Source organism: Nannospalax galili, unplaced genomic scaffold (genome assembly GCF_000622305.1).
Source record: "Nannospalax galili isolate Female #2095 unplaced genomic scaffold, S.galili_v1.0 scaffold205, whole genome shotgun sequence".
Classification (NCBI taxonomy): Eukaryota; Metazoa; Chordata; class Mammalia; order Rodentia; family Spalacidae; genus Nannospalax; species Nannospalax galili.
The window spans coordinates 3,619,423-3,633,545 of NW_008353921.1; the positions used below are offsets into that span (position 1 = coordinate 3,619,423).

The 14,123-nt window shown below is 42.1% G+C and overlaps 1 protein-coding gene across 2 annotated transcripts in view; it reads left to right on the forward strand.

The window, feature by feature from the left end:
• Positions 1–9,792, forward strand: part of Ywhab (tyrosine 3-monooxygenase/tryptophan 5-monooxygenase activation protein beta) — a 28,979-nt gene extending 19,187 nt beyond the window's left edge. For both annotated transcript variants that reach the window (XM_008851022.2, XM_008851023.3), the window contains exons 2-6: positions 1,812–2,114; positions 4,126–4,249; positions 5,476–5,639; positions 7,204–7,299; positions 7,577–9,792. In XM_008851022.2, the coding sequence (XP_008849244.1) occupies positions 1,815–2,114; positions 4,126–4,249; positions 5,476–5,639; positions 7,204–7,299; positions 7,577–7,633 (741 nt within the window). In that variant the 5' untranslated portion in view covers positions 1,812–1,814 and the 3' untranslated portion in view covers positions 7,634–9,792. The remainder of the gene's footprint in view (positions 1–1,811; positions 2,115–4,125; positions 4,250–5,475; positions 5,640–7,203; positions 7,300–7,576) is intronic.
• Positions 9,793–14,123: the final 4,331 nt, after the last annotated feature.

Sequence of the window (14,123 nt, forward strand, 5' to 3'; positions counted from 1 at the left end):
ATCATATTTTTTTTTTATTCTTATTCTTTTATGAAGTTAGTTAAAAATTAATGAACAAGAAATTAAAGAGACTGCGCTGCAATTAAGTTAGAATATTCTAACTGAAAAACAATTACTGTGAAACTATTTACATTCTCATAGAATTATAAACATTTCTCAAGGAATACTTTACAGCACAACTTTTTTTTTTCATACAGAAGAAATCATTCCAAAGCAATTGATATTGAGACGTTTTCACATGGCCAACATAATATCATAAGAGCATACATATACATAACTAAAAGTTACTTGACAAACAGCAAAGCCAGACAGGCAATACCTTCAGTCGAGTTGTTGGCTAGGATAGATAAAGGCTCTTCCAGGCACACACTTTTAATCCCAGCACTCAGGAGGCAGAGATAGGTGGATTTTTGTGAGATGGAGGCCAGCCTGGTCTACATAGGGAGTTCTAAGCCAGCTGGGGCTACAGAGAGACCCTGTCTCCAAAAGACCAAAAACAACAACAAAAGAACAAAAAAGTAATATTCATCTGTTTATGTCTGGAGATGCTAGAGTATTTTCATTCACAGATGGGTATATAGAAGCCAGCAGTATGTAAACTCACTGGTTGGTAAACAACTTTTAAATGATATATTATCAAAAAAAATCCTCTATAAATGGTGATTATTTTAATGGGGTAATTGACTAAAGTGTTGTAAGAGATACCAGTGGTATGTAAAAAGATTTGATAAACTAAAGCCACTAAGATTTTTGCCTGTTTCAGAAAGACTTATAAATGAACTCACTGTGGTTCAGATAAATTCACTAGTTTGAAGTTTTGTTGCTGTGCATGCTATATTCCATCTTTCACAACCTATAAACATTTTAAACCATTAGGTCATTTATTCCTCTCATGACTCCCATGAAGACAGTTGGTAGTGATCTTACTATCCAGTAAGGAAACTGAAGCTCTAGGAGTAAGTGATCTGAGGTGGTTTTTCTGAGTAGCTGAGCTAGTGCTGTGTGGAGCCCATGCCTGCCCTTGCTGGGATTGAGCTCCTTCTCTGCTATGTGTTTGGATCACTTTTCCATATTCGAGAAAACTTGATAATGGCTTCTGTAGCTTTTGCTTTGGGGTTTATTAGACAATCATCATACTTGGAGTTTTCCTCTGCAGTGGGAGAATAAGACAATTAGGATGATGAGAAGGGGCTTGCTGATTAGAGTTGGGGTTGGACTAAGGTCGCTTTTAAAAAGCAGACAATTATAAGGAGTTAAAGAGCGTACTATGGGGCATCAACTTCAAAAAACAAGTGGCTGGGGGCTGGTGAGATGACTCAGCAGGTGAGGGTGCTTGCTGCCAAGCCTGATGACCCAGTTTCAGTTCCAGGACCCGCATGGTGCAGGGAAAGAACCAATTCCCACAGTTGTCCTTACCTCTGCATGCACCCACATATGCAGGTACAACAAACAGGTAGTTTACTAAGCAGTCTCTGGTATTGGGGAGGAGAGTGGGATAGTGGGGGCAAATGAGCTGCAGAAGATATAGACAAGTTTAAACCTTGGCTCGACTGTGTTCTCCTTGCTGTGGTGCTCTGGGCATATCCTTTTCGCTTAACCTTCATTTTTTCACCTCAGTAAAGGACAGGAAGAGTTGTTAGGAATATGCCTATCATAGAGGATTGTTAGGAGCATTAATTGACCAAGATAATTTTAAAACCTCAGCAAAGTCCCTGACTCTGTAGATGTTGTTTGGGCCTAGAGGTTCGGTTTCAGCTATGCCTCTTTGAATGGCGGAAGCCTGACACTTTCTTTTTCTTTTGTTCTTGTAGGGAATGACCATGGACAAAAGTGAGCTGGTACAGAAAGCCAAACTTGCTGAGCAGGCTGAGCGCTATGATGACATGGCCGCAGCCATGAAGGCAGTTACAGAGCAGGGACATGAACTCTCCAACGAAGAGAGAAATCTACTCTCTGTTGCCTACAAGAATGTGGTAGGTGCCCGTCGCTCTTCCTGGCGCGTCATCTCCAGCATTGAACAGAAGACAGAAAGGAATGAGAAGAAGCAGCAGATGGGCAAAGAATACCGTGAGAAGATCGAGGCCGAGCTCCAGGACATCTGCAACGACGTGCTGGTAAGGCTGGCTCTTCTGCTCTGAGCAGCGACCACTCATAGTGATGGGCTTCTAAATGTAAGCTCTCAAATAGCGAATGAGAACTGCTCAATTACTTAAAAGCTGAAAACTACTTGTGACCACTTTGTAAGCATATGATGTGATTTTTCTCACCCTTTCTTGATCAGAAGTTGCTCAAAACAATCGGGGGTCTTTTCCTTTTCCTTTCAAAAAGTCCTATGACAAACAGGAACAGTTAGCAAATTTAATCAATTTCTTTAGAAAGAGACCAGATAGACAGGATATTTATGATAGAAGCATTCACAAGTAAGCTGTTCTCTTTATTAGTCTCTGAAGTGATGTCTCCAGTAGAGAGGGAAGATCAGAGGCCTCTCCCCAGTCAGGCCCTCACAAAGTGTAGAAATCTGAATTTGAAGACGACACACATTTGTCAGAAGCAGCATATGCTCCAAAACCAATTTAAAGATGATTTGGGGCTTCTCTTCTATGTTCCCTCTATCCAAGAGTTTGAGGTTGGATGGGAGGGATTCCTATCATAGGCTAAATCATAATCATACTGTCTCTCCCTCACATCCTGAGCCCACTGAGAATTTTCTCTTCTAGATGAAATTAGGTAGAAATGAATTTTGAGGGATACTTTGAAAAGAAAAGGAATTCACATTGTAGATCTACTTTCTCCCCTGCTGTCTTCTTTCCAAATTACTACCTTTGGCCCCTTTCTTTTCAAAACTAGTGCAAAGCTTGTCAGCCATCAGGCAGCACCCCTCGTCCCTATATATACATAGCATCCCTAACCTATATATGTTAAAACAGCTACTGCCTCTCACATTGATTTATTAAATCCCCTATAGCTAACTTTGCATTGAGCTTCTTTCTTTATTGGACTCACAGTATAACATAAGAGTGTCATGGCTAAACTTGTTGCCTATTGATCATTTGGGGGTTTGTTAATGGTGCGCTAATTCCTGAATGTTAGGTACATCTGGTATTCAGATGAAGTATGGCATGCATTCCAAAGGCAAGAAAGTTCCGTAATTCCTGAAATATAGACCAGCTTTTCAGAGCATCTGAAAGAATGTGAAGAGGAGCATGGTCCTCACTGCCTCTTAACCAGGTTTTCAGGATGCCACATTCTAAAACAACTCTTCGAAAATATTGCTCTGTATACGAAGCTTGGACTCCTTCAGAACTACTTTTGTTGTAAGCATAAACGTTTAAAGGAATTTGTTATTAATAATAGTACTAGACTCTTCTAGTGCTTACTACGTGCCAGGCAATGCGTAAAGCACTTTATGTACACTATCTCACTTGTTTCTGTAACTACAGTAGGAGGTGGCCATTCTCATCCCCTTCCCCTCATTGTACAGCCAAGGGGTCTGAGGCTTGGGGGCATAAGGCAGTGTGTCGGGTTCATATGGAAACAGATAGCAAGCAACAGAAGAGGGTTTTCTTCCTAGGTTGGATTAATTTTAAGCTTAGTTCTTGGCAGTTTTGTTCTGTAACTGATTTTTATAATTTAAATGGGATTTAGGAGAGATTGTTTTAAGAGATGGAGCAGAAGAATTATAAAGTAAAAGTCACTAATCCAACTACCCAGAAAACTATTGTAACATCACGCTACAGTCATTCCTCTGTGTACTGTGTGCATGCAACTATGCATATTTAGTATTCAAGTGGGATTCTTTTGTGTATGATCTTTTTTCACTTAGATGTCTTGAGAGCCTTTTGCTGTTATCAGTGGTTCTGCGCCATCATTATTGTACAGCATTCCATTGTAACAGCCGTGTTATGACCAACACCCGATGGAAGGGCGAGGGGACTGAACTGAAGAACACAGGCATCTGTGATAGGGCTAAGCAATATTTAGCTGCTTGTATTTGATTTTGATTTCTTTTTCCTTCAGAAAAATTAGTAGTGTTAGTGCATATCTTTAATCTCAGACATATCCCAAATATAATTTTAATATGTTACAAGCAATTAAAAATTCTTAACAATGTGAATCATTTTTTAGGAGCTGTTGGACAAGTATCTTATTCCCAATGCTACACAACCAGAAAGTAAGGTGTTCTACTTAAAAATGAAAGGAGACTATTTCAGGTATCTCTCTGAGGTGGCATCTGGAGATAATAAACAAAGTAAGTAACATAAAAAAACATGACCAGTAGGAGAGCCAGTCTTCCTTCAGAAAGACTTGAGCAGTCAAAGTCACTTAAGATTTCAGTAATCAGAATGTCAAAGACCACAGCATTGTCGTGAATGGGGTCAGGAGGATCTACATGTCATTATGTATCTAAGAGACAGACATGAAGGGCATTAGAAACGTGGTGTGCAGTGTATTTGAAGAACTCTGGGAATTGGTAGCTCTCTTTTGGAGGCTAAACTTTAAAATATGGTAGTCTTCTGTATCTATAATTCTGCTTTACCCAGTTTTAGTTACTTATGGTCAACTGCAGTCTGAAAATATTAAATAGAAAATTCCAAAAATAAATGATTCATAAATTTTACAGTGTAGTGTTCAGAGAAATGAGATGGAAAGACATGCTGTCCTCCTCAGAAGAATCCTCTCCTTGTCCAGGTGTCTGCCCTGCATGTGCTGTCTCTTGTTACTCACTTAGCTGCCATCTTGGTTATTGGATTGACTAGTGTGGCAATGGTTGTGTTCAGTAACTCTTTACTTACTGATTCCAAAGCACAGACTTGGATTGCTGTTAGACTTATTCTGTTAATCCCCTGTGCTAGCTTTAGCTAAGTGTATCTTGAGTGGGGGTGGGGGGGAATAGCGTGTGGGTTGCAGTACTGTTGGTGGTTGTCTTGGAACATCCACCTCTCAGGTAAGGAGACCGCTGTAGTGATGCACTTACATCACCACATGGCTTATTGTGATGGTGATGCTTAGAACTGCTTTATTAGTGCCCACTATGTGACAAATGATTGGGGGAGTATGGGCGAGGTGGGAGTCTCCCATTTTTCCAGTAAGGAAATCAAAGCTTGTGTATAGAAGTTTTTCTTACTCCAAGCCACATACCTAGTATGAATGAGTTGAGAATTCAAGTTTGGTTATGCTGACTTTAAACTCCATTACTTTCCACTAGCATATATTGTCCATATTCTATCTTGCTAAAGGTTACGTCTGTATTTCTTGGCTGCCTTAGTGGACTTTGATATAATTGTTTTCCTCCAAAGCATTTAATGTAGTACTTAGCATAAACGTGTAACAAATGGTGAGTGGTGGAGCCAGTGACTCTTTGTTTTGATGACTCTCTTACTTTAGCCTAGTTTACTAAAGTCATACGATAGTGGATCGTGTGTGATGCAGCCTGTGAAAGAAGCTAGCCTCTAATATTTTTCATCTTCTTTCTAGCCACTGTGTCGAACTCCCAGCAGGCTTACCAAGAAGCGTTTGAAATTAGTAAGAAAGAAATGCAGCCTACACACCCAATTCGGCTTGGCCTGGCACTGAATTTCTCAGTCTTTTACTATGAGATTCTAAACTCTCCAGAAAAGGCCTGCAGCCTAGCAAAAACGGTGAGAAAGGATCCTTGGTTTCTGATCATGCTTTGCTAGTTCTGAGAACTTCCTTTGATTTATGAGCATTCTCACCATCTTGGACTTTGAAAGGATTTTCTAGAGGTGGAATTTTAGGGAATTAATACAGACTTGGTGATTTCTTCTGAACACCTACCCGACTTTGGGGTTTAGTTGTTGTCACCTTTGTACCAGGGTAGGACACTGTGAAAGAAGTCAGACCATCTTCTACTTGCTGTATTAGGTTTTACCTTCTTGGGGGTTGGGCTTTATTCCTGTGCACACTTACTTGATTCTTTTTAATTTGAAAAAAGTGCCTGAAAAGAACTCTGAAAGTCATTTCCCTGAATCAGTCTGGCTTGATGAAGGGAGCTTTGCTGTTTTCTCTTTTGTCTTTTTTTAATATATTTTTTAAAATTATTTTTCTTTTATGTGTATGAGTATATTGCCTGCATGTATGTGAGTACACCCATGTCGTGCAATACCACAGACATTAGAAGAGAGCATCAGCCTTCTTAATTTACTTTTATTTACTTAATTTTACTTTTACTCCAGCCCCCTTAATTACTTAATACTTTTATGTGTATGAGTGTTTTCCTTGCATATGTATAAGTGCACCATGTATGTGCAGTGCCCACAGAGTCCAGAAGAGGGCGTCAGATCCCCTGGAACTGGAATTACAGATAGTGTGAGCTGCTGGAAGAGCCCCCGTCCTCTATAAAAGCAGCAAGTGCTCTTAACCACAGAGCCATCTTTCCAGCCCCCAAAGGTGTCTTTGAAGTAATCTTTTTTTTCTTTTTTTTTTTTTTTTTTTTTTTTTTTTTCTCTGAGACAGGGTCTCCCTGTAGCCCGAGCTGTCCTAGAACTCACTATGTAGACCAGGCTGGCATTGAACTCACAGAGATACACCTGCCTCTGCCTCCCGAGTGCTGGGACTACAGGTGTGCGCCACCACGCCTGGCTGAAGTAATCTTTTTAAAAAAAAAAAAAACTGATAAAGCCTCAACACAAAAGACAAATGAGAGAGGCTAGAGAGATGGCTCATGGCTCAGCAGTTAAGAGCACTGACTGCTCCTGCAGAGGACCCGGGTTTGAATTCCAGCACCCACATGGCGGTTAACAAGCACCCTAACTCCAGTTCCAGGGAATCCAACGCCCTCTTCTAGCCTCCTTGGGCATTGTATGGCATGGGTGCACTTACATACATACATGCAGGCATAACAGTAATATACATAAAATAAAACATTTTTTTAAGTAAATTTAAAAAAATTTCAAGGACATCTTTGATTAAAACTTAAGTGAATTTTCCTAGAATAAATGTGCTAAGGTTGGTTAGGTGATACTGTTTGCATGGTTAAAACTAAGTTTGAGTGTAAGGTTTTCATCACTGATGGTAGGTGCTTTGTAAACAGCCATTATGCATTTGAACGACTCAAGAAACAAGGTAATGATAGAGCAACAATACCCAAAATATGGAAGAATAGGCATTTGCTTAATAGCAGGAAAAATTGAATAAAGTAGCTTTAGAGAACTTGGAGACTTTGCTAAAGGCTCTTTGCTTTAGGCATTTGATGAAGCGATTGCGGAATTGGATACACTGAATGAAGAGTCTTACAAAGACAGCACCCTGATCATGCAGCTGCTTAGGGACAATCTCACTGTAAGTGCTTCTGGAGGGTTTGTTTCTCTTTGCTGTTCACCTACTTAATTCACTGTTATCCAGTATTTAAAAGGGGATTTGTGTTCGGATAAATAGTTTTACATTGTTAAGTTACTTAAGTATTACTGGTAAAGTTTTGGCCTTTGCAGTCATAATTGTGGTAATAAGGATGAATTTTAAATGCTTCAGTGAGGTAAAATACAGACTGGGCCACCTTTTTGAGGAAGTTTGTTAATGACTGTACTTTAATTACAGCTTTCCTTTTTTTCTGTTGCAGCTGTGGACATCAGAAAACCAGGGAGACGAAGGAGATGCTGGGGAGGGGGAGAACTAATTTCTATCGTGCTTTGTGATCTGTTTGGTGTCACTCTGTACCCTCCACATTATATCCCTTTGTGCGATTAAAAAAAAAAAAATTGAGCATTGACTTTCGATTTTTCACAGCCTCAACCTAGCAAAAATGCTCCCTGAGATAAACAGCTGGTACTTGTATCTAAAACTCAGACTGGTCATAATGTGCCACGGCATTCTGAAGTCTTGATTTTGATCAACATTGATAAGGATTACTGTGTGTTTAATTCTTTAAAACTGAACACTGTGATTATGGGGTTTTGTAACTTAGCAGAACTCTTCCTGGTGAGAAAAATAGACCTGGATTATGTGTAACTTTTTGGAAAGTTTAATCTGATATCAAAATAGTCACTGAAATACAATTCTGTTATAAAGTTGTACAGATCTGTTTCAGAGATAGTATTATGATGCTGGGACTTGGAGTGAGACACCATTTGGCATCTGAGTTTAATGGTAATTCACAGCAATTCTGCCTGTGGTTGAGGGCTTACAGACACTTGACCATTTGGAGCTGTTGCTACTCAAAAGTTCAAGACCACAAATGTCTACAAGTGCCGTCCTCTGGGAAAACAAAGTAAAATTCTTTGTGGCAGATAACTGAGCTGTGCTCATACAACATGTGTGACTAAAAACCCCCTTCCTCCAGCAGTGTGTGACTGACTGACTGCAGCTTGTGAAAGCAGAGGGCCTGTTGCCCCTAGCTGGAGGAGAAAGAAAAGGAGGCTGTGTGTCTTATGAATGGCCGTATTTGGTTTCTGGATAATACCTTTAAGATTAATGTTGTATAGAGGCAGCCTCTCACTTGAGGGGTGCTCAGTCTTTGGGTTCTTCCTAGCTTAGAGAATGTAAATTTCGAAATTGAACGTTCTTTCTGCCCTTACTGTTGTCTTTGGTTTTCTCTTCCCTCTGAACTAACAGTCTTCTACTCCCTTACATTCTTTTTTTTCGGAGACCTTTTGTCATCTGTTGGTTTTGCTGTGTGGGCTGTGGTAAGAATGTAAGCACATGGGTGAGCTCGCCTTGCCTCAGATGTTGAGAAGAGCTTCCTGTTCCATCTCCCTGTCTTCCTCAGTTCTCAGCACAGTTGATGGTCTTCATTCATACCATGAGTTGAATCAGAAAGTATTTTTAAGTATCTTAAGATTTTTCCCTGAATTGCAAGCAACCCTGATAATGCTTATTAGTGCCTGTCACAAGATCTCCCCCCTGTGCTTATCCAGTCCAGCTTCTAGATGTGTCTAAACAAGACCCTGTAACACAGGGACGTTACATGGACTCTACAACAGAGAGAAGCAGAAACAGCCAGGCCCGTCGGTCTCTCACTTCACCCTCTTTGACATTCTATGTAGTTGTAGAGTAGATCTGTTTGTCTACCTGCTGAAATGAGAAAAGAATTCATGCACTGATTTAAAACCAAAAGGAAAAAACACACAAAAAAAGTCCCTCCTTTTTAGCTGAACAAAAATGTGCAGTTAATACTTGGCGCTTGAAAATGCAGTAGTGAATGTGGAACTAAACCTGTCTGTGTGTCTGGTAGCTCTTTGCCTCGTTTTCCTTACCAGTGTTCTGCCTAAAGTTTGCTTCTGTGATGGTTCTGTTGCCCAGCAAGCACACTTGTGGTTGTGAAAATAATAGTATAGCGAGAAAAAAAGAAAAAAGAGGACTTCAGTTACAGATGTGCTGGATATGTGTCTTTCAGCAGCTCTGGTGTCACCTTACACAGAATAATCAGGAAAATGTAAAACTCAAAAGCGAAATAAAAGATTTTATCAGTTGTTTGTGGATTGATGTGTCCCCACCATCTCTAACAAAAATTATTCTGATCATTATTTATCTTAGACTCTACTGCAAACAGTTTTACTTCATCCTTTAGAACCAGAAGTGAAGATGTGTTTGTGTGGCCGCCTCTCGGGTTGGAAATAATCATTGCCATCTTGAGTCAGAGCGGCTGTGGTCATCTGTGCAAGATCCCCACCATAGTGGGCCTGTTTTTCTGTGGGTGCGGACACCGATGGCTGGCACTGCTGGTGGTATTGGCTGCCTGTAAGTGGTGCAGGGAATTTGCCAGTGCTGCAGCTGCCTTTGAATCACCTGTGCTCCTTCCTGTAAGAAACCCCAATAAAGCTTAACTGGTTTGCCAAACTGGACTTGGATGGAATCCTTTCTATAGTTGGTTAGTATCCTCCCTATCTGGGGTGAATAGATGTTTCTTTACATCCCTAGGCAAGTATCCTGTGATGCTTGGTTGCTGAGATAGACACCCAACAAAACCAAAGGTGAATGAGGAGCAGTTGGTGGCCTGTTTTGTGGGTGATGAGACGCTATGTCTCTGAGGAAGGTGCCTAGTGGTGACCCAGAGAACTGATGGACTGGAGAGCATGCTAGAATCCTGCCAGCATGGATGACTCAAGGGCTGGAGTGTGCTGTAGTAGCAGTTGCATGGTTCTTGACAGGTAATGACATGCAGCCAGAGCCGAGTGGTCTGCCCTGAAAGAGTCAGGGAGGAATTACAGTGAGAAAATATAGGTGCTGTCTGTTAGCCTCCAGCAAGAAAAATAGGAGGAGGTGGAGGCATTGGCTTGTTTTGTACAAATTTGATCTACGAGTCAAAAACTTGGAACCAATGGGAAGAATTGGACGTTGAGGAAGGAGAGAACAAGGTAGACAATAGATCTTCTCAGACCCAGCCTTTAATACAGAAGGGAAAAATCTATGATTTAGCATTCCTCAGTGACAGCCCAGTACAGGAAAATGGTAATGGAATATCCTGCCTCTGAATAACTTGCATTGGGAAAGATTTGAACAAGAAATGAAAGGTGTGGGGCTGAGAGCACTGGCTGCTCTTGCAGAGGACCTGGGTTCAGTTCCCAGCACCCACATAGTGGCTAACAGCTGTCTGTAACTCCAGTTCCAGGGGATCTGACAGCCTCTTCTGTCCCCTGCAGTCACTGTACTACACAGATGCACTTACATACGCACAGGCAATACACTCTTATGTCTAAAATAAAAAATAGTAAAAATATTACAAAAAATGAGATGGCGGCTGGAGAGATGGCTCAGCAGTTAACACTGGTTGTTCTTGCAGAAGACCTGGGTTCAAATCCTAGCACCCACATGTCAGCTAACAACGGTCCATAACTCCAGTTCCAGGGGATGTAACAGCCTCTTCTGTCCTTTGTGGGCATTGCATGACTTGGATGCACTTACCTTCATGTAAGCAATACATGCATATACTTAAAAAAAAGAACTGCTGAGATGGATGACTTAAGTAAAAAGAAAACAGCCCTGAAAACCTGAGTCTGGTCCCTTAGGACCCAGCCCACATAGTAAAAGGAGAGAGCATTTCCCTCCCACAAGTTGTCCTCTGTTCACACCATGGCATTTGTACACCCACACACAAAAGAAAAACATTTTAAAAATGAAACAGGATCTGGAGAGATGACTCAGCAGTTAAAAGTACTAGCTGCTCTTGCAGAGGACCTGTGTTCAATTCCCAGCAGCCACATGGCTGCTAACAATTCCTAACTCCAGTTCCAAGGGATCTGGCTCCCTCTTATGACCTCTGTGGGCATTGCACTTACATATAAATGAAAAAATTGAAGGACCCTTTTGTGAGGGTGTGGGACGTGGGGACAGATGGGATGGATGACCAGAGCCCCTGGAATTCAGAGAAATGTCTCTCCTTGAGATAAAGCCTGAATCCGAAGCAAGTGGAAGAGAAATCAATCCCTGAGAGACCAGCCCGTGAATCATTGGGAATACATAGTTATTTCCTGCTGAGGTCTCCGTGAATATGAGGACCTGGAAGGCAATAAAGGGCAAGTATTACAGAGAACTGGGCCTGAAGGAAGTAGTGCTCGGTGCCCAGTTCACCAGCCAGATAAGACTTAACAGGCGTGTTAAGCAGTGAATGCAGGACTAGTGTGGGCCTTAAGGGGTTTTGCTGATCCTAGGAGTGGGATATGCTCTTCTCAAGGTAGAGGGGCTGGCAGAGCTGGATGATTTAGACCATCATGTAAACAGGGTTAATGAGGTACTAAGGCACTCCGAAGGGGTTGAAAAAAAATGGAGCCTGTGGTCACTCAAGCAAAACACAGCAAGATTTGTATTGAATCAGTTGTATATACAGGAAAAAAAAAATTGGAAGCCAAATGCAGTGCTTGTAAGTCTTTGGAAGGCTGTAAAGGCCAAGCAATAGTTCACAGAATGTGTAAGTGATGGTGTATGTGTCAGATGAAGGTGTTAAAGACCATTCCCACAACACCCCTGCTGTGGAGGAAGATCTGGGATGGGAATCACCCCAGCCCTCCCTCGGAGTGACGAAGATTAAAATGAGGAATTAGAGGACCCATGAGTTGCAGATCATTTGTTGGGCTTTGGTAGATATTGGAGCCAAACGTGCCTTCATGGCAACCCCAAAAAGCACCAAGAACAGTGAGCAGCTGTGTCCTCTGGGTGGGTATGCTGTTTCCTAGCCAGAAAAGATACCAAGGGCATGTGTGCTGTTAGGACACTGCATACCACCTTTGGGAAGTTTCCACGGGGTGTGAACTCAGGGCAGTTGTGCATGATTGGGTGAGATGGGAGCTGTAAGTTGTCTACAACCCCCCTCCCCCCCACCCCTGCCAAGCCCTGGGAATAGGGTAGTAAATACCAAACAATACAGGCTGCCAGAAGCTGTAACAAAATTACAGACCATGAACAGTTTTTAAAAGATTATTCACCCATCTCGAAGCCCTTTCAACAGCCCAGTGTGGCCAGGAAAGCTAGATGGACAGTGAGATGGCTCAGGTGGTGGAAGCACTTCCTGCCAGCCAATTCTGATGTCCTGAGTATGATCCTCGGGGCTCACATGGTGGAAGGATAGAGCTGACTCCTGCAGGTCATCCTCTGACCTCTACAATGGCATATCGTGGTGCATGCACACAGAACAATTTTTTTTTTAATTTGAAAAGAGCCAGATGGCTCCTGGAGAATAACTAGATTGTAGAGAGCCGAGTAGAATAGTGCCCCATCCATGCTGCTGTCCCCAGCATTAGTCTATCAGTCTCCCCTTGCCAGTACTTTCCTTTAGTATTTCCTTAGCTGGCAGATCCAAGACCAGCTCTCATCCACCAGGAACAGACAGAAGGCCTTTGAGCACTTCCTCAAGGTTACCTTCATAGTCCCACTGTTAGGGGATTGTTAGCCACTAAAGAAGACAGGCACCTTCAAGGACATAATCCTGGACTAATTTATCTTTGAAGTGTTAACGTTCTTTATTATTTTTATATTATGTGTATGAGTGTATTGCCTGCATGGAAGTGCACTCATGTCGTGCAATGTCCACAGAGGTCAGAAGACAGCGTCGGATTCCCTAGAACTGGAGTTACAGATGGTTGTGGGTGCTGGGAATCAAACCCAGGTCCTCTGCAAGAGCAGTCAGTGCTCTTATCCTCTGAGCCATCTCTCCAGCCCCCATCACTTTAATCTTAAACCTATGTTGTAATATCTTATTACCTCAGTGTACTTCAGAGTGAGCCAGTATATGAATAGTTCCAGGTTCCTTGAATAAAATCTCTATGCTTCCTTCATCCAGGGAAGGCATTGCTTTGGAGATCGCTCTCCTCTGCTGCAGGTAGTCAATTTTTTCTCCATCCCCCTGCCCCACCATCTTGTCTATGGCTCATTTTGGCTTTGCCAAAACATCAGGATGTTAGCCCAGTGTTCAGTCACAGCATGGTGGCCCAGGACCTTGCTTTGCCATGTTACTCACCCTCTGCAAAAAGGCTTCCTTGGGACTGGAGAGATGGCTCAGCAGTTAAGAGCACTGGCTGCTCTTGCAGAGGGACCCAAGTTCAGTTCCCAGCACCCACATGGCAGCTAACAACCACAACCATCTGTAGATGCAGTTCCAGGGGATCCAGTGCCCTCTTCTGACCTCTACAGGCATTGCATGACAGAGATGCATGTACATGCAGGCAATACACTCACAAGCATAAAAAAAAAATTTTAACGGCTTCCTTTCACACATAATATAATGCTAGCCTCCTACTGCCTTACAGATTTAGAAAAGCATCTGGAAGATGTGTAAATGCACCTAAAGGAAAGAATGGACATTAATCTGTACAAGGTTGAAAGGGCTGGGCACAACTGAAGAATTCTTGAAAATTTTATGTTAGAGAGACACATGATCTCTGACAATATTATTGATCAAATTCTACAGTATCTCCTGGACGTGACAGAACTGTTGCCCTCATGAATTCATAGCATCTGTGGTTGTCTGCACAAGATCAAGCCAGTGAATATTCTAGCATGGAGCGGGGAGGGTCATATGAGCCCCTACCCCTAGCTGAGGAGCTATTGACAGATGTTGGCAACAAGGAGAGACTTAGGGGTGTAGCTCCTGGTAGGCTGACCATCTGTCAGTAGATGGACCCACAGCCATGCATGTATGGGCAACACTAACTGGATTCAGTGGGTAAGTTTTAAAA